Source organism: Neolamprologus brichardi, chromosome 16 (assembly GCF_056152115.1).
Source record: "Neolamprologus brichardi isolate AB-2024 chromosome 16, ASM5615211v1, whole genome shotgun sequence".
NCBI classification, from domain to species: domain Eukaryota; kingdom Metazoa; phylum Chordata; class Actinopteri; order Cichliformes; family Cichlidae; genus Neolamprologus; species Neolamprologus brichardi.
The window spans coordinates 24,770,462-24,791,297 of NC_142119.1; the positions used below are offsets into that span (position 1 = coordinate 24,770,462).

Consider the following 20,836-nt stretch of genomic DNA (forward strand, 5'->3'; position numbering starts at 1 on the left):
TGTGTAAAGCGCTTTGGGGTCCTTTGGGACTAGTGAAGCGCTATACAAAATACAGGCCATTTACCATTTACTCGTGGATCTGCGTGATGTCAACGAGAAGGGATATCCTTAATGTGATATCCTTAAAAAACCCTAACGTTAGCCGATCAGAAGAAAGTAAGTTATAACATCTCGTTTCCATGCACCAAGGTCCAAAATTACATAAATATGCATTATTTTGATCAGAAGTTCATGCAAAGCCATGTTAGTAGAGTCCAAGTCTGAAAATGTTTCAAAAACAAAAGCTACCTGACTAACAATGTGTGGGTTAGGGCATGGGCACTTATGTTGCAGTGATGGAGGGCAAGTTATCTGTTAGGGGAGGTCCCAGCTGTAGGATAGTGGTAGTGGGTCAAGGTGTGTTGGTCTGCAGCAATGCTTAGGACTTAGGTGGGTGCTTCTGTACTTGCCTTGATCTAAGTTTTTTAAAGCAGAACATTGTATTCTAAGGATCACGAATGGTTAATAATTATAGGCTAACAATTCGAGTTTGGCTAATCATTGTAGATCAGCCATCTGGATGCTTGGAGCCAAAAATTGTCTTGTTAAGGCAGGAGTGTGGAGCACTGAATTATCAGCTAATGCTAACAAGCTTAACTAGATACCGACATCTCGTAACTAACACGTAAATAAATCACTAGACTTTTACTCACCAAAACTGCAGCACAGTTAGTACAATTAAAAACACGACACCACTTTAGAAGGTCCAGCTCAGTTACTTCTCTTAGCAGAGGCGACACCTGTCAGTTAAAGTGACCACGCCCCAAATTTGCACATATTTAAACCCTATTATTTAAATAGGTGAATTGTTTTTACTTACGTAAATGTTAAAATCCTACTCAAGTAGCTTAATAGTACATAGATTCTACTAAATATATTTAAAGTACTTGCAGCAACTCATTCATATATTGTAAGTTAAAGACCCTACAATAATATAGAGAAAGCCCCAACAATCAGAGGACCCATCTGAGGATGTGGCGATAGTGGGAAGGAAAAACTCCCCTTTAACAGGAAGAAACCTCAGGCAGAACCAGGCTCAATGAGTGGCAGGCTATCTGAGGAAACTGGTTTGGGGGGGGGGGGGTACTTTGACATACAGAGGAGCCCGGTATAGAACCACTGATCTTCTAATTAGTAGTCCACTTTACTTCCTGTGCCACAGTTGACCAGTGAGTACAAAGTGCTCCAAGTGCATCCAAAACAAAGTGGAGTAAAAAAGCAGGAGGAACAATGTAAATACATCAATGAAGTACATTGAATCCAAATAAAGTAGTTATATTCCTATTGGTGCTATTCATATTCTAACCTGATAATCTTAAAACAGCCTGCAGCACTAACAGTGCTATAGACCACGTTTTAATTTGTCTTCTTAATTTGCTTTCAAAATATTTTTTATGCTAAATTGTTTATTTCAAACAGTACATTTGTATTTCTGAGCAGAAAATCATATCAAATAAAGCTCTTACGACCAAAAACAGAAACTCAGTTGCTCCATTTTATTTTCTTCTCAATGACAAGAATCACACCAAAAATACAAAAAACACTTTTCTTTTCTTTTTTAATTTTCAGTATGAAGTGCTTCAAAACACACACACACGCGCACACACACACACACACACACAGGGAACTGTTTTGACAAAAGCTCTTAAAAAATGTCTATGATGGAAAAGAAGCAGGGTTTCTCTGCAGGACAGTGTACCTCTGATCACCTGTGAAATATTACGTGTCATTTCATGTCAAACGTTGTGATTTAAACACATGAAGCAAACAGGAAGCCTCTGCCCTTGGGCTGCACTACTCACCTCTACTGTATCAACACCAGCTGGGAAACAGAAAGGGCTTTTCTACTACAGCCTATCACCAGCTACTATACATTTGTGACACTCTTCAATTAAAACAGTGATTTCTTAATTTTTTTTTTTTCCTTTTTTTGCTGCATCAAGAGGTCTTCTTCTTGGCTGCTGCAAAAAGTCTGTGGTAATGTGGGAGTGGGTACGCTCCAGGTCACGAGCCTCTCACAGTCAGATCAGGCCTGTGATGCTAGCCTCTCAATGATTCTCCTGTAGTCCTCCACAACATCCTGATAACTCTTCTCCAGCTCCTCGTGCTGTGTCTGAGTGTCCATCTGACTCATGTGGGACACCAGCTCCTCTGGCCGTAGGCACTTCCTCATCTTCGCCAGCTCCCTCTGATTCTTCTGCACAAAATAAATGACATAAATCAGTGGGTGAGGTCGCATGCATACAAATTCTTCTGATTTCAAATTTTGGCTCCATCGCCTTCCTGTGTCTTCAGCACATGATGGATAAACACCTGAAGAAGGCTCTCTTGTCTTTTCAGCATAGTAGTTGCAGTTTGTTTGTCTTGTTTTTGATTAAAGACAAACTGTATAGAGGAAGAGTTCAAAGCTGCTGTCTGGCATAGAGAAGAAAGACTGCAGCCAGAAAGTCATCAGTTTAAAATGTTTACTTAGCATAATTTTTCTTCTAATTGGTTTATGAAAAGATTTGATCCAATACCAAAAAAGACTTAAACTTCAATGCATTGAAGTCTTTTCATATGAAAAACTGATTAAATATCAGAAAAATAATCTCCATTAAAGTCTTTGTATATGCTACTCTCTCATCTTTGGAGCCATCTCTTTATTCGGTCTTTATTGTGTAACACACATTCTTCTTTCAATGGCTTTAACATCATGGTTTTGACTGCATGGCTCGTTATTGGAAAGTTAGAGAATGAGTTACTCTCTAATAAAGGGTTCTTAGTGTACAGTAATCCATCAAACAGTGTCTGAAATCCTCCTCATGACAGAAGACGACGGCAGAAGTTTACAGTCGTTAAATAGCTCAAAAATGTGAACAATGGAGATCCATCCATCCATTTTCTGATGATTATGTGGGTCCAAGTTGTGGGGGCTTTACCAATTTCTGTCCTTCATCTACCCAGGGGCTGCCTACAGGTAAAACACACCTGAACCATCTCACCTAGAAGAGGTCCTGCTTCTAGGTGAGATGGTTCTGCTGTAGGTTTACCTGATTGATACAAAACCCGTGAAGCATAGACTAGAGTTTACTCCAGGGGTCTGGTCCATATTTTTGTCTCTACTCTCTGAACTGTCCTGTCTAACAAAGGCAAACAATGTTCAAAAGAAAATTAAAAACAAAAATAAAAAAAACAATCGTAAATGCTAAGTAGCTTTTTAAGTTTAAAGATCTCTGTTACACATACTATACAACTATACATACTATATAAATATACTTTAGATGTTTTATACCTCTATAAAATTAATAACCAGTGATCATCATTTATATGTAAATTGATCGCTGCTATTTCTGGACATGGGTGATTAGATTAGATAATGAACATGCGACAGACACGTTGCAAACGTAGCATCAAACATAATAAATCAGACCACACACACAATGCCTTCCCCATCTCCAAACTCCAATTTAGTAATTTATTTTATTTCTGTATTTATTGGTAAATGGACTGGTTCTTATATATAGTGCTTTTCTACTTGACTATATACAACGTGTCGTTCACATGTTCACACACACCTTAATAAAAGCACTTTTTTCTATGTCTAAGTGCTTTCTAGCTAACATTATAAACACAGTCTGATTCCTGATGAAGGCATCAGGAGGAATTCTCTTCCCCTTTGGCACAAAGACTAGAGCAGCAACACCCAACCTTCTAATAAGAAGATGACCTGCTTTCAGTCACCCTTGGGCAAAGGGTACACAGTGTTTGGGGATCTGTGTTATCAGCACACCTGTTAAAGGCTACAGTTTTTGTTTATCACACCGTAACATCGTGTTGAAAAATGTTATTGTGTATTTTCTCTTACATTGTGCAGTCTAATCGGCTGTGTGAAAAGCCTGCACACACGTGCATGCACACACAGTCGCTGGGGAATTGGCGGTAAGAGCAGAAATGCAAAATCCCCCTTCACGTTCACAGAGCAGCTCTGCCATTCAGCTAACTACATGCAAAATCTCCTCAGGGAAGGAAAATCTGGCTCTGCATCTGGACACCAGATCCTTCGTTGCCACTCTCCCAAGGAATTCCTCCTTCCCACTTCGCCGCATAGGTCTTTTCCATGTCACATTCTGCCTTTTTTGAGACATGCGGTTGCCCTGATGACAGCAAAGTCTCTAATGGATAGTATGCAAAGCCTCAGCGAGCAGATCGGACATAAAATATCACAAGCCAAACAGGATGCAGGGAGTTATTCTGGTGCATAGACACAGCATTTCCCACTGACAAGAACCAAGACGCAGAATAACGGACATTTTCGATACTCTGTTCGCTCAGTCTCTCAAACTCCCCCCCAAAAAAAAGCCCATCAAGAAACCATTTGATAAGAATCAAATGAAAAGGAGTGAATTTTGAATAGTAGCAGCTTTCTGACAAAGTGCTTTAAACACACTTTCATGAAAATTATTTCCCTCAAAGAAATGCAAATCCCGACTAATGACATGTGCCTGAATAGAAAAAAGCTCCAGCGGCAGCAAAACCACAGACGCCTGGTGCGCCCTATTGTGGCTGTAACAATGCGGCACTAGTATTCTATCAATTTGCACAGGACTGAAGATCAATTTTTCTGCTGTTTTAAAAGGTAACATAATAAACAGTGACAATATGGGGCTGTAAGCTGATCAAGTGTGTGGAGTACACAGGCCACTTTTCTTCCTACACTGAATAGCTATAATGTTATGCTAACAAAAGGTGGAAGACTGCACATTGGATTCCTGTTTGACAGCAGCAGAGACAAGTTGACATTCAGATTTATTCGAATGCACCGAGGAATCACTTTGAATGTCACTGTGCAGGCACTTTTTTGGACCTGCTCCACACTGACATGTAAAGTGCACCACGGCGAAGCTGTGAAAATTAAAACCTCACCCTGTAGGGTCCGAACAGCCTCTTCTTCACCTCTAAGCGGTACTCTCTCGCTTTGTCTTCATCGCTCATGTCTGTCGCTCTGAGGCGTAGGATTTCATAAACTCGCCTGGCATGTTTCTGCAGACAATAAAAAACAAGATAATTATTTTCATTTAATTACTTTCAAAATAAATCATTACGCCTCAACAGGAGTCAAACACACTTCCCAGCTGAATGGCTACAGGAAGTCCTAAGCAGTTACGAGCAGGTTGTAAAAGAAAAAAAATGAAAAAAACAAAAAACAAAAATATGATATGCAGCAGCATCAAAGAACAGAGAACTGAGTAGCATTTAGAGCAAAGGAACAAAATGAGTTGCTACTATGCTATATACTATACTAGTATAGGCAGTATTTATGTATTTTTGGGAGGTCATTTCTCAAGGCTCTAAGTAAGTAAATAAAGCGTGCAAACTGATTTGCTAACATTTGCAACCGTGCACATATTTAACAGCGGAAAAGAAAAAAAGCATATCTCAGTTTTTGTATTTGATACTGAAATGAACTGCCTGCATCTGCGTTTGGAGCACTATTCAATATAATGAATATTTATCTGATACTGGACTGTGGTGCAGCCGCTTTTAAGCTCCTCCCTCTTTTTAAGACAACTGTCTTCGGATTTGCTTCCACTGGCAAATAGAAGGTTTGTGCATGTGTCTGAGGCTGCTGTGTTCCCACACAGATCTGAGAGTAGAGAAAACCCCCAGAAACGGAGCATTTAGTGCAGTCTGAAGTGATGACTTATACAAATGCTGACCACATTATTTTAATATTTTTCCCATCCATTATTGTAACAGTGCATATATGGCAGGAAACAGAGAATAGCAGGACTAAGGCACTAAACTCTGTGCTTTCAGAGACTTTTCCACACACCTCTGGTAACAACAAATAAAATCTTTTTTGATCTCTGCTCTAAAAGTAATAAACATAACAAAGGTCATCAAACCTTTTCTTCCTCACTAATAAAACTCAATTTTGCAAACCTATCACAGCTGCACCCTCATACGGCACCTTGTTAATTTTCAGCTTGTCTTGCGCCTCTTTGATCATGTCAGCTGAGAAGCCGAGGTGCAGCTTGTCTACAGCGAACGATGGCAGGCCCTGACAAAGCTTCACCAGCACGTAGTCTCTCAGCTTCACATAGTTCTCAGAGGGGTCTTCAGCTGTGAACAGACAAAACCACAATAAGACTCAAATGAGCTGATGGTGTTAATCTCAGGATTTTTCAACACCCCTCACACAGATGGCTTGGTTCAATCCCAGTGTGTTAAGATAGAGGAGGAGTGAAAGAAACAACAATATACTTCACACCTTGGAACTTTTCAAAGTAGAAATATGGCAAAAAAAATACTCCTCAAAGCCAGAGGAACTGTTAGCAGGAACCCTTCTTCCTATTCACTGCTAAACTTTAAAGTTCTGCCTTGAATAGGTTTTCATTCTGAAAGAAAAGGCAGGGATGCCTCTTTAGTATTCACCCTCCATCTCCATGCAAAGCATCTATTTCGATCCAACTAGTTTCAATAGAGCGCATTCTAGTATACGAGCCAGCCCTCCAAATTAACTCACCGTCTGGATCCACCAACTGCAGAGAAAAATCGTTTAAACTGTTCGTGGGTGACGCCTGGATCTTAGATTAAATGTTTATCCCACCTTCTTCAACATAGTAATTGCATTTTAAGGGGGGGGGGGGGGGGGGGGGGGGGAATAAATACATAAAAATAAGTAAGATGCTCACCTGTGATGTCTTGCACTTTGGGCAAGCTGCAATAAAATCTGTGTACTGCCTCCAGAAGCTGAGCTCCGTGACCTTCTCCTTGGAACGGAGGCAGGATCAGCATTTGGCTGTTTAGTTAAAGGTCAGACACAGACACAAATATAAATGCCAAAAAAAGGAAAAGAAAACAGAAAACAAGAAGAAAACAGGTTTCTTCAGAATTTGTTGTTTTTCTCAGCAGGAGCAGATTCGCTTTGATTGAAAGCAGAAAATAATACACGGATCCATCAATGCAACAAATCAAATCAAATCAAAAGCTTATCTATAAAGTTGTTTTCAGATACAAATCACCCTGGTTTGGTACTGAAACAAAATCTGGTTGAATAGTTGGCTATATAAGCCAGTAATTTGGGCTCTTTGGGAAGAGGATAAAGAAATGTATAATTTTCCACTCCTTTCTCGTACAAAAGAATGGGAAGGCACGTGCTGCCCCGGCAATTACCTTACACGTGGTCGGGTTTTGTCTGGGTATACGTAGTAATTATAAACTGTCATGTAGCCAACAGTTGCGTAGAGAGTCTCCCCATCTTTATTGTACTTTTCAAATCTGCAGATAAAACACAAAGGAAAACAGGTCAATTACAGGCACACTCCCATGCAGTGTCCATTTTAGCCTCTCTGTTCCCGTGCCCACCCCTGACCCCCCTGACATCAGCACGTTGGAGCAGCCAGCGCCACGATTGGTACACCTGCTGCAACCTGAATACATTATGCACTTAATTGGAGTACTGCAACTTAGAGGAAGAGAAGAGGTTGGAGGACGGACTGAGCTCCTCAAACTCACTTCAGCCCATTTTCCCCATTGTAACCATTAATAGGTGCCAGGGTAAAGAAAACACTGGCAGAGGCTCTTTTTACTGTTAAGACATTGTTCAGTATTTCAAAAGACAACAGTATTCAATTCAGCTCTTGCCCCTGAAAAATCTGAAAAGGCCTTCTGGCACAAAGGAAGCTCTTGCCTGATCAACAATTCTCCTACCGGGGGGAAATATAATCAAACTGGCATGGTAATTGGTCACAAGCGCCTCAAAGGGGGGCTTTGTTTTTCAATGACACAATAAAAGCTGCGGGCTAGAGCTCTGTGTGCGTGCGTGTGTGTGCGGGGGGTTGATGTCAATTAAGGAGGGCACTCACACAAGAAAGAAGTCCCAACGATCGTCGTCTGCGTCAATGAAACTGGCAGTCTCTATGAACCACATGAGGAAGGTCTGCAAGCGCTCGTGGTACTCCCGGAATCCCGGGCAGGTAACGTCAGCCTGTGGGCGCGAATGCAGCGAAAATAAGAGGGTTTAAATCTCATCTGCATCGCTGTGATGCAAAACTATCCGCCAGATGAAAAAGCAAGCTGATTTTAAAACCTAAAAGGCTTTGCGGGTTTGCTTTGCTGACTTTTTTGGTCCCCCACCTTGTGAATCTGGTACGTGAGTTCTCCTGCCTCCTCGCTGTGGACCGTGTACGTGTGAAGCAGGGTGCCAAAGGGTTTGAAATTGGCCTCCTTCTCCAGCAGTGAGATGAAGTCATCGGTGTTGCATGTGAACCCAGCAGGAATGATTTCCCGAATTTTCCCCTCGACGTCATCAGCCTGGAGAAAACCCCCCCAAAAGCAATAAAACACAAGGTGAACCCATTTAGCGATTCAACACCCAGATAATCTCGCCTATCTCTGCATCTTTCCCGTATTTATACATATATGTATATATTGGCGCTAAACCAGAGTGGTGTCGTTTATGTAGCTGAATACTCATAAAACTTCAGGAAAAAGTTGACGTCTACAAACACGTCGAGGGTTTCGAGTTTGATCCTAGGGGACTTTTCAGAGTGGTAATTTTTGTCGCTGAAAAAGAGTGCAATTTATCCCGCAAACTCCAACCGGGAGCATACGTGTTTGGCGCCAATGAAAAGAAAACCATTAGGCAATTAAAACTGTCAGCTGAGCAGAGACCACAGCAGCACCCTCCTCCCTCCCGCCCCTCCACGACGAAAAGCCCACTTAAATCAGTACATTTACTACTTATGTTAAACCATGAATATGTGATGAAGTTGCCACAATAAACGCATTTCTGCTTCTCACTGGGAAATAAAATCTTATGAATTGATCTCAACTTAACAAACCTTTGGGCATCCATAATAGAGGCCTCTCCTCTAATCCTGCCAAGTGAACCCAATCAAATGAATTTGCCCCTGCGTTTTCAAAGAGCCTCCGAGACAAAGAGGTCCTACCCTTAGACTTTTTACTCAGTGCAACGTGTGGTTAGTTCAGCTGTAATGTTTGCATTGTATCCATTTCCACAAGGATTGACATGAGAACACTTTGCTAAGCAGCCCTTTCACACCATTTACATGTGTGATGGGCATTATTTCAGCACAGAGACCCTTGCTGCTCAGCATTGAAAACTGGGAAATGAAGAAGGTCTGAGCAAAATGCACTACAAAAGGCTAATACAACATACTGCTAATTCCCCCCTTTCAGACATCAGCTAATATCTAACTGGAAGTAATGCACCTGCAGCTGAATGCCTCTTAGCCATTGTAATTGTTCAGCCACATTTCTAGGGAACAAGGACCACACTTAAAAGGCCATGGACAAACAAGTCTCTTTGTGCTGGCCACTCTCTTACATACTAGACACTAAATTGCACAGGCTTCCAGAATAGATGCCTTAGTTTGGCATGAATATAACTTAATAATGTTCCTTTAGAACACTTTGTTAATGTCTTTGATTTCTAACAAGAAGCACAAAGGGAGCACAAACCACCTAATTTGTTGTGTCGGCATTATTCTTTAATCCAATCCTAAGGCCGTGCCACGCTGAACATTTGCAGTCATTTTTCTGTTTACAGTCAAAGTGTTACACATTAATGTGGATTATGAGGCTAATATAAAACTATTAGAGGTATTCAGCAATTTCCTATAGTTACCAGCCTGCGTGGAATAAACATCTGGTACTACATTTGTTTTTCTTCTGGGAAAAGTCCAGCAGTATGGTGGGTGGGGTGTGTGTGTGTGTGTGTGTGTGTGTGTGTGTGTGGGGGGGGGGGGGGGGGGGGGGGGGGGGTTTGGACTGATTTAAAGGGGAGAAAGGTGAGTTTTGATCAGAGTCTTGTATCAGCGTAGCAGCTGCATCAACTCCATCTCTGCCTCCCCTCGTTTCTCACCAGCTGCACCGCACCCCGACCGTCCACACGCACTCAGAGACAAACACTCTTCAGATGCAGCCTGAACTCTGCTGCTCCCCTCGCACTCTGCCTCTACACCAGCTGCACTCAAACCCTTAACAAGGTGAACACTCAGGGGTCAACACCAAGTAGAGGCACACACACTGCAATCACATTTCACGTCTGAATATCGGCTTTAAAAAACAGGTAATGGCTGTCTTTTACCTTTAAAAACCGTAAATTGGTTGCATTTTTTTTTGGGGGGGGGGGGGGGGGATTTGCCTGAGATGAAAGAAATCATGTCTGTATATTCCATATGAGGTTATTTATAATTTCACCGCATCCACAGACACACCAAATTAAGTTATACCAGCACTTCCACTACCACCAGTTGAAGGCCACATTGTCCAGTAGCGAAGCCCCCCTGCTGCTTGCAGACAAGACAGATGTCCCCCAGTTGAATCATTTGACCTCAGTAGGGGCCCTTGCTAATTCTGGTATTCATTTTGCATGTTTGACAGCGTGAGGAAATATTCAAAGCTGCCAGTGGCCTTTTGTGAAGTCTCAGAGGAAGAAGAGAACCCAGGACAAGCATTTCGCTTTACTGTCCGCTTTTGTCCAAATACTGGCCGTTCATATGTAAATAACTCTGGCTGGCAATTTAAAAAAAAAAAAAAAAAAAGGAAAGAAAAAAGAAAAAGAAATGGCAGGAAACTTACTAAGCAGACGAGAGTTAAAATTAACTATAAAGTCATCAGCAGCCGTCGTTAGATAAAACAAGAATCTCCTTTTTTGATACGTTTACACACATTCGGCCTCAAGGAGCTCAACTGTCAATAACTCCAGCAATAATTCACTCCTACAAATACGTGTACGATACATCCAACCGGGTCACATAACTCCCCCTGCTGATTCCATTACAGAAAGCTCTAAAAATCAATGCCTCGTGTTGGACCCCCGCTTATAGAACCATTCTCTTCAGAGGGAGGAGTGGGATTAGCGCAGACACACAGGGGACCGTGGTGTGATGAGATTTAGTCTAACAAAACAGGAGATCTCTAACTGGAATAATGTCACACTCTCCCCTCCGGGAGAGGCTGCGAGGTCCCTCCGTTAAAGCGCCTTAGGTTTATCTGCTTCCCTTAAAGTGTAATCGATCGCACAATTAGGGAGGAAACGCCTCAGGGAAGCTGCCTCGTGTTGGTCTATGAAAATTACAGCCTGATTTGTTAAAAAGTTCAGATTAATAAGGACATCTTTTGTGCCATACTTTGATATGTTGAGCTGTTTTTTTGATATGTTTTGACAAATAAAATAAAATCCTGTTCCATTTACGCTTTTCCCGTCACCTGCTGTTAGTTCAAAACACACAAATTATACGTGACACGGGGTATCGAATCTAACATTCACAAAACTACTGTCAAAAATACAATACATGTCTCCCCCCCTTCTCAGATTAACAGAAATGCGTCGTAGGCGCTTCAGATCTTTTACAGTTTTCTACTGTTTACCAAAGTGGATTCAGAGTGGAGCTGAGTTGACTTGTTTGTTTACAGAGGAAATTTAGGACTCTTTTAAGACTCTTGTAAGACAGCTTTAAATTTAAGACCATGTGTGAGGGAAGCAGGCATCACAAATTAAACTAGAATCTAAATACAGTAAGGTGAAATCAAAGTTTCAGTTATTTGTTTTTGCCATTTCAAAAAACGATAAACTTGTATGAATAAACTGCGAATGTGTATCCTTTTCATAAATTGAACTGAAAGAATCAGCTTGAATTTGATGACGTTATCTAGTTTTGTTCAAATAAAAATACAGTTGTTGTTCGACACGATGTCCCTGTTTTTCCATGTGTCACACACACCTTCGCCCCAGAGTGCGGTTTACTTGGTACACATTTCCAAAAATTGTTTTTTAACCACAAAGAGTAATCGCTATTCTCAAATCACTTGTCACTAAACTTGAATTTTTTTCCCATTTCTATAAACTAAAGGGCAGGCTGGCTAGCAACACCTTCCTCTTTATCATTATCAGAGTTTCCATCAGTGGACTGCAAGCCTAGCTGGTCATAAAGTGACCCAGTGAAAGCCTAACGCACAGAGGCTTTTTCTTTTATTTCTTTTTACATTTTTTTGCATATGAGCTACAACTATTAAGTTAACTAATGCATCTTATCAGGTAACTGTTACTGTTAAAGGACAGATCAAACTGTCCTTTCAGGCTGTAAGCAGTTTTGTACCACACCCACCCAACATGCTAACGCGTGATTACCGCGTTAGCGTGTTCACATCCACCCAAACGAACCGGACCGATTCAAACGGTATACAGTGTTAATTTTAACAGCAAACTTTGATTTTGTTTTAGTCAAATTTTAGTCACCTAAGCTGTTCTACTTTTAGTCTCGATTTAGTTGAGTGTAAGATTATAGCGGACTAAATCAACAACAATTGAGCCACATGGTTTATGAAGAATCTTATTGTAGGTGACATCAAATGCAAAACATTTCCATATGTCTACTCTTCTTCTCCCGGGTGTTGACATTGTGTCGTGCTTCCATGAAACAGGGAGCATGGGAGGTAGCAGTACCCACCCTGTTTGTGTGGGGGAAATCAAATGTGCACATCTAACCTTACTGCACAAGATTACTTCTAAGTGTTGTTGTTGAGCGATTGTGGATACAGTTTACAAAAAGGAAAAAGAATGGAAACAAAAAAACTGGTTACATTGAATACAGAGCAGAACTTACGTTAGAGCAAAGGCAAAAGAAAGGTTAACAAAACACCACAACCCGGAAGGGGTGATTGACAATAACAAGACCTTTCATTACAAACCACACAGACGTTAGCTGCAACATCACTGAGCTTCACATTCCCATTAACACAGACACACATCAGACCTCTACGGAATAAGCAAATCTGTTAGTCAGCAGGAACATCCTTAAATTGAAGGTTAGAGAAGTTTGACAGAAAAAGACCCCAGATTTTATCATATGTGCCCTTTTGGTTCTGGATGGAGCAGTGGATCTTTTCAAGACTGAGACACGACATAAGATCAGCAAGCCACTGAACATGAGTGGGCGGGGCAGTGGCCTTCCACCTCATCAAAATGGCACACCTAGCCAGGAGGGAACCAAAGGACAGCACCCGACATTGTGCGCCGGCAATATACTTATCATCCTCACCCACTGTACCAAAGAGAGCAAGTAGGGGGTTGAGAGCCAGTTTCAGGCCAGTAGCCTTGTTCAGAGTTTAGAAAACTGGTAAGATTGGCAAAATTACTTCTGATTGGATCAATTCCAAACTTGTCCTGCCTTTCCACACAATTCAATTAGTTGTGATTGGACCTCGTCTCTCCTGAACATTTCCACCTTGCTTTTAATGCAGTGACAAAATTGTGTGTGTGTGTGTGTGAGAGAGAGAAAGACATTTATCACCTCTGCACTAGACTTTCATTAGCTCAGTCGGCTTGTTTGTAGACTTGAGCTGGATTAAGCTGAACATAGCGTTCAAAAAAAAAAAAAATATATATAAAAAAAAATAATTTTGGATCAGTACACTGAGCTGACTTGATTTGGACATTAAAAACATCTCTGGCTAATTGTTACTAGATGTTGTGGCATATTTGTTTACAGTGCTGTGTATTACATCGGTATGACTGGACTCCATTCACACAGTTGTACCAGACAAGCACATTCTTACGCAGACACAGGGTAACACGAGTTTCTCATTGATTATCTACCACTTGATGAATGAAATTCTAACTTTTAGCAGCTGGTATTTAGCGTGTAGAAACTTTGTAACACAAAAAAAATTAATATATAAAGCAAGACTGTGTTGATGCAGGCGTCATGACTCAACAACACTTACACAATAAATGACTAAGTGAAAAATCCACTCTCGGGCTAGACGGTGTTTTACATAATAAGCCTTATTAAAAGCAGAATAGAGCAGTTTTTGGAAAGAAAAACACTACTTTTCAGCAGGAGGCAAAGTTTTGTCATCTTTTCTTTATATTCAAGTATTATTTTTATGTTTATGTGTATACTGGCGGCCTCTGATTATGATAAACAGTGAGCAGAACACGGGTATCTATCGTCTATTGTCCCCACGATAACAGAGCAAAGAGGCTGATGCAAGTATGATAAAAGAACAGCATAAAGAAATGACTTACCTCCACACAGTCGAACGTCTCTGTAACTTTTGAGGTATATTTCACTTTGAAGAGGGTACTCAGGTTCCCCGCGGCGTAGAAGAGCTGAATCTGAAGACCTTTGTAGCCAAAAGCAACCTCACTGCACAGAAAGTGACTGAAATTACTAAAAATCCAAACAAGATTACAAAAAGTCGGGCAGTGATTTGTAAAAAGGACTGCTTTGTGTAATGTTCAGAGGGACAATAACGAACATCTGATTATTCCCATTACATAAAAACAAACATACACCTGGAGTTTATAATAAATGCTTATCACAGGTCACTTATTTTGCTGTGCTGCATTGTTTCTTTCATCGTTATATCACTGGCAGTTTATGACAAAATAGATTCATCATTATGCAACTGTGATTAAGGTTTACTAGCAATTACGCTTGCCGAAATAATTAATGCCCCAATTACAGAGTTCCCTTTGAGCTGATTGCAGCAAGTGCAAAAATAACCAATCCTAGTTTTGACTAATTTGGAAATGCAATTTAGAAACGTTAACGACGTGCTACTGTAAGTCTATGCGCCGACACAGGTGTCACTGCCAATAATGCAGTGTTGTTCCGGTTCAGTGCCTCTTTTGTGCATCACATTACAGCAATTTCGCAGCTCTACAATAACATGCAAGACCAATTATCATTTATGTTTGCACATTATGTTCCTTTCTGTGAATCCGACACTGGAAACATCACTGTGTGCTGTCCATCAGGAAGAATCACGTAAAAAGATCATGCATATTATTCCTAAAACTTTCTGTCAGTGACGCAACAGCAAAGTTTTCTGCTAGTCATTAATAAAATCAGTTAACTGACTAAAACTAGGGGGGGTGGTGACATGTTACTTTAAAATGCAAGTAAAACTCCTTAATCAAACCACTGGTGTGGGCAGTTTAAATGTGGAGTAACTCATGCACTCCAGGGCCACTTATCAGACCAAATCACACTTTATAAACCATGGACACCATTCTCATAGTGCAAGGCTCAGGACCTTTACTATTAAAACTGTATGGAGACACATTTGAGTCTTATAATGAAGATGCCAGAGGCTTTAAAATAAATTAGCCTATCAACATTACTAATTGGTGTAAATGATTCAAATCTTTAGCTATGTGACGACTCTGCAGTGGGCCATTTATGATTAATTGGTACTTCATTTTTGCATTGTCATAACATTTAACATCACTAAGAGCATGCTTTGTTGCATTTCTGAAATGACTGAACTATTTATCATTCTTATTATCAACAAAGGAGAACCACTGTGACGTGGATATATATACAGGCTGACTTTGAATTGGCATGTCCATAAAAATACACAGGGCCCTCTGAGTCCTGCTGTGTTTTTGCAAATTAATCATCATAAAAGTAGCCCACTTTGATATTGATTAATACATATAGCATGTAAGACTGGATGTCTGGTAAAGTTTACTGCCACTTTTATGGCTCAGTCTTTTAAAGTATATATGGAAAGAGGTATATTTTGTGCAGCATGTGAAGTCTGATGCTCCGAAACTTATCACCATCTGTGAAATGCCTTAGTCCAATAGCATCTCCTGAGCTGCTGTCAAACTAGCAGCAGTAGTGAAGTTGTAGATCAGATCCATTTCTTCTGCAACAGAACCACTCGCACAACCATGAACAAGCAGATGGATGGATCCAGTTCTTAACACTGGTTTTGCTCTGCTGTACTTCTGAAACAGTTCCCTTTCCTGAATTTTGGATGTAGACAGTCATGATGTAGACACTGATCCTAATGTTTAGCAGGGTTATAAACTTGCAACTTTGTTATCTGGTGTTTTGCTGCCTCTCTGCAACAATGTCCTGGATTCAGACCCACTACTGGTTGAGGCCTGTCTGTGTGGATTTTGTGTATTCTCTCTCTGCTTGCACGGGTTTCCTCAGGCACACCAGCTTCTTCCATAAGTGCTGGGTTAACTAGCAAATAAAAAAAATGCCCATTGGTGTGATTACAAGCTTTAATTGTTTTCTGTCTCTATGCTTTGTGATTGATTGGTGGCTTGTCCCAGACGAACAATGTCTCTCAACTACCACGAGCTGTGATTTGCTTTAGGCCACCACTGTGTTTGCTTCCAGTCAGACTAAGAGACAAGCGTGCGATATGACTCTTGTAAAAATATTTACTTTGAAAAGTGGTTAAAAGGCAAAGTTATTATGACTTCTAGACGCACAACAGCAAAGTGTGTCAGTTTTAAATAAACTGGGATAAAGTTTTAGTAGATCTAATCTCGCCGCAGCTTGCAGAGCTTTGAACAAATCAATTCTCAGGAGGCAGCCAGTTTACACTGCTCAAAAAATATTATAGGACCACTTAATCACAGTATAACACAAACTCTGTTAAACTTCGGGGAGACTGATCTGTCAGAAAGCAGAAATGATTGTGACTCCATTTCAGCTAAATCAGGGCAAGCTGAAGGGACTGGAGAGGCAACAAGAAGACAACCTCCAAAAAGGGAAATGGTTTTCCAGGTGGTGGCCACAAAACCGCCACTCTTTTCTAAGCCAGCCTGTTCGATTTATCTCTAGTTTTGCTTTTGCCTGGTGTCCTTGTCACTACTGGTAGCATGAGATGGTACCGGCATTCCATTCATGTTGCAGAAGCAGTTCAACTTCACCAGGATGGCACCTCCATGCATAAGTGGAGGAGACAGGCTGCTACAAGAGGAGAGCTGGTACGGGCTGTAGAAGAGACTGTTATCTGCTCCTTTGCATGCAGCAGAACAAAGTGTCAGAATCTGGGACGGTGACAGGACGTCCTAACGTTCTTTGGTAGGACCTGTGCTCACAGTCCAGCGCTGCGCAGCATTAGCAAGAGAACACCAGAAATCACTGATCATATGTAGCACAGTATCTGAATTTTGGACTCCCTAAAAAAAAAAAACTTGTATCATCATCAGCTTCAGAACTCCAGCATCATGCTTATTATACATCTAAAAATTTGCTGATTTCTTGCAGACTCTGTGTCAGAGATCAACCAGCCACCATTCAGCTCAAACAGCAGTAAACAGTTACAAGCCATTATATCACCAATAACTTCTGTGAAAGAATTGCTTGTTCAAAAGATGTTGAAGGTGAGTTTAATTTGGGTGCTGTTATTAAATGAACTTGTTGGCCTAAAATCATCCATAATTTCCTCCTCATATTGCTGCATTTGTAAGATTAATCTCCAAATTCATGCCACTTGTAATTATTGCTTTAATCACAAAATGTAAACAGACAGTAACCACTACCAGTCAGCTCATGTATTGACTGTTTACTGCGTCTTAATTAAAGATTCATGAATATGTTTTCTTAAGGAGGCCAATTACTGTTAATGTTTTCAATACATCTTTATAAAGTCAACGTAGGAATCCAAAAGGAACGCTAGACTTTATAGCCAAAGAAAGACAAGCTAAGGGAAATGTATAGTGAAAAACAAAATTTATTGTCACACTGCTACAAGTATTGAGCCCTGTAGTTTTATTTTACTAAACTGTAAACTGACATAACACCTGAATGATAAGAGGGCCTGAGAGCTGGATTTGAACAGACTTAGTAACTACCATTAAGGTGTCTGTCTAATTTTGTTTTTATGCATAGAAAAAACTGAATTTTTTAAATATGATAAGATTATGTTTGTATCATTATAAATACTCACTCGTCTCCAAAGACTTGGTGGCTGTACTCGGGGTGGAATGTGGTGCTGTCGTCGTCAACATCCTCTGGAAAGCGAACTGAGTGAAGGGGGAAAAACATGCTCAATTAAAGTGTGAAATTAGGAAAACGTACCACAAAATGTTGGAAATGTATACACGCATTTATTCATTAACACAACATGGGAAATGAAGAAAAAAGAAAACCTACCCAGCTTCAAGGATATAGCTTCATTGGTGTCACACTTGTACTCAGCCAGTTTCTTTTCCATGGTGTTTACATCTGGGGCAACGCAGAGGAAACAAAGTATGTTAACAATTGTTCCATTTCACCCTGAGAATAGAGTCTGAATCCATTTTGATAATTAAATGAACAATTAATGCTTTTTTCAAAAGGTTAGTAAACCAAGTTTTTGTTTGTTTTTTTACTGCCGTGCTGAAGAGTTGATTGGTTGGTTTCTGGCTGTAGTATTTTATTTCTATCCCACAGTTGACTCAAGCCATAAGTGCCTCTGGTATGAAAACTTATTTATACTCATGCAGCACTGGCTATTACAACTAAATGGTAAACTACTACAAATACACAAAAATGATGATATATTTTATAGTTATTTTGGGGGGATTTTTTCCCCCAAAGGCACATCAAAGAATAAGGCAACATTTCAACACACAGATGTTATATTTTTAGATGAAGGAACTCTGCTTTCGGCTGCTCCCTTTAGGTGTTACTACAGCTGACCATCTGACTCCACCTCATCACATCACACCAACTCTGTGACACAAATCCACTGCATGTCCTCTTTCAGTACATCCATCAGTCTACTTTGAGGTCTTCCTCTTTATCTCCTTGCCAGGCAGCTCCATCTTCAACATCCTTTGTCCAATGTATCTACTATCCCGCCTCTGCACATGTCCAAACCATCTCAACCTCTCCAACTTCCTCCTGCCACAATCACCCCAAACACTCATCTCCACCTCTCTCGTGCAATCTCTTCCTTCACGGAGTTGATCGCAAGTATTTAAACATCCACCTTCATGACCTCCACTCCTTCCGATCCATCTAACTCTCATTCACGTACACACACGTATTCTGATTTGCATTCACTGACTTTCATTCCTCTTTTCTCCACAGAACACCTCCAGCTTCTCCTCCACCTGCTTCCTTCTCTCACTACGGATCATAATGTCATCCGCAAACATCATAGTCAGCAGGGACTTCTGCCCGTCCTAATTTCTCAACCTGTGGGTCACTACTGCAAACAGAGTTTGCTCAGAGTTTATCAAGAGGGAAATAAAAAGTGACAGGTTTTAGCTCCTCGCCACTTTCGATAAGTGCCACTGATGTGTAATAATGTAGTAAATTTAAATTTCATTCATTACTTTTTTGCAGTTGCAATAATGTCTAGTCGGCAGAATGAGGCTGACCATTAGAGAGCCACTGCTCCAGCTTATGACTGATGATGTGAACAACCTCACCTGCCACCAAGAACCCTATTGTTGCAAACATCAACAGCTCTTTTAAACTCTGCCTCAAGCCCGACTTATACCTAACTGGACTATAGCTGTGCAACCCATGGACAAACAGAGATTTACCACGATGTAAAACTGTAGATCCTGTGCTCTGACCGGATGAGCTACTAGTGTGGTCCTATCAAATAAGCATGCCAGCTTCTTAGTTCAAAATATGTGTCAAGATGTTACATAAAGGCACGCAACAGACTATAAACACCGGGTCAGCTACTACACGTTACATAAAACGGTCTAAACTAACATTACATGCGCATCATCCCTCTATTCAAAGCCTATATTCAACCTGAAATCGAAGCCTTACAGTAGCACACAAACATGCAAACATTATCAGCTTGATAACGGGGTGCTAACGTTAGCAAACAGGCCAGCTGCTGCCTCCGAAATCTAACGTTTTGTTTTCGAAAACATCGCGAGCTGGTTTACAACTCTAGCGATCTTAAAGCAGCACTGAAGTCCACCTGACAGTGAACAGCATTAAAACAAAGACAGGGAAACCCAACCTTAAAACGCTTAGCGTCCTTACCCGCCATTTCTGCACACTGTGTTGTACGTAGCAGTGTTGTCCCAAAAGACCCGCGGAATTAGGAGGACTTCCGGGTCCGCGTGTTTCCGTGTTAACAGGATGTGGATTTATTTATTTTTTTAGTAAAGTGTAAAAGAAATTAAAGCATTTAAAGTTTTTCTTTCACAAAATATCAACAACGTATTGTAAGTTATTACAAGATTTAAAACAGAATATCTGAAAACAATATTAAACTAAAAGTTAAAAAAGTGAAGATTACATCGTTACACGCCAAATAAAAATAACACTGAACTGAGATACGTTCCGAATGTAACTTTCTTTTCATCGTTTCATCAAAGTGATTATCCGTTTCTTCTTTTTTTTTTCTTAAAGGAACACTTTTCTGTTTTTTAGCTATTAACATACTACACAGTATTGTAATTTCTCATAGCCTTTTTTTTCATAAACACTTGATGAACTTGATCAGCAAGTGTGTCCATCCCTATAAAAAATAGAACTTTTGGCATTTTGCTGGACTGGAGCATTCATGTGTGTGTTAACTCACTTCCCAGGAGTGGACATTCTATTAAATTCAAACCAATTTCAGGCTTTGCAATGCTCAGGAAAACTGCAGAAAACCCAAGAGTTCCATCTCAGACTGTACAGGCCTCAGATAGTATGTAAAATGTTAAACATAAGATATTTGGCCATAATGCACAGCACCCCATTTGGCTAAAACTAAACACACATGATATACACATATTTACCTTTACCAGAAAATTATTGCTTATGTAGCTGTTTCTACAAGCTATTGTATAATGGGGGTATTCATTTCTTTTTCACATGAAGAAAAACAAATGATAAGTAGTTATGTCACATATCTTTAAAATTTAGCAAATGATGATAATGAATGAAGGTAGCCTAACTTTATTATTACTAACTCCAATTATTTAAGTATGATATTAAAGCTGCATTACTCTAAGAGGCAAAGATATGATACTAATATTATTAAAATTACAAGAATGAGGTTTATTGACCAGACAGTTTTGACT

The 20,836-nt window shown here is 40.3% G+C and overlaps 1 protein-coding gene across 2 annotated transcripts; it reads right to left on the bottom strand.

Annotated features, from left to right (window-relative positions):
• Positions 1-1,526: 1,526 nt before the first annotated feature.
• On the bottom strand, positions 1,527-19,886 carry hat1 (histone acetyltransferase 1). 2 transcript variants are annotated; one of them, XM_006788477.3, is made up of 11 exons: positions 19,806-19,886; positions 17,964-18,035; positions 17,758-17,833; positions 14,081-14,201; positions 8,161-8,337; positions 7,890-8,011; positions 7,198-7,302; positions 6,717-6,823; positions 5,993-6,144; positions 4,945-5,061; positions 1,527-2,236 (listed from the first exon to the last, which is right to left on the bottom strand). In XM_006788477.3, the coding sequence occupies exons 1-11, from the start codon at positions 19,810-19,812 to the stop codon at positions 2,066-2,068; spliced, it is 1,227 nt and encodes a 408-aa protein (XP_006788540.1). In that variant the 5' UTR covers positions 19,813-19,886; the 3' UTR covers positions 1,527-2,065. The 2 variants fall into 2 exon arrangements, with proteins under 2 accessions (XP_006788540.1, XP_006788541.1); XM_006788478.3 differs by having other exon boundaries at positions 19,783-19,839.
• Between the last annotated feature and the right edge of the window lie 950 nt (positions 19,887-20,836).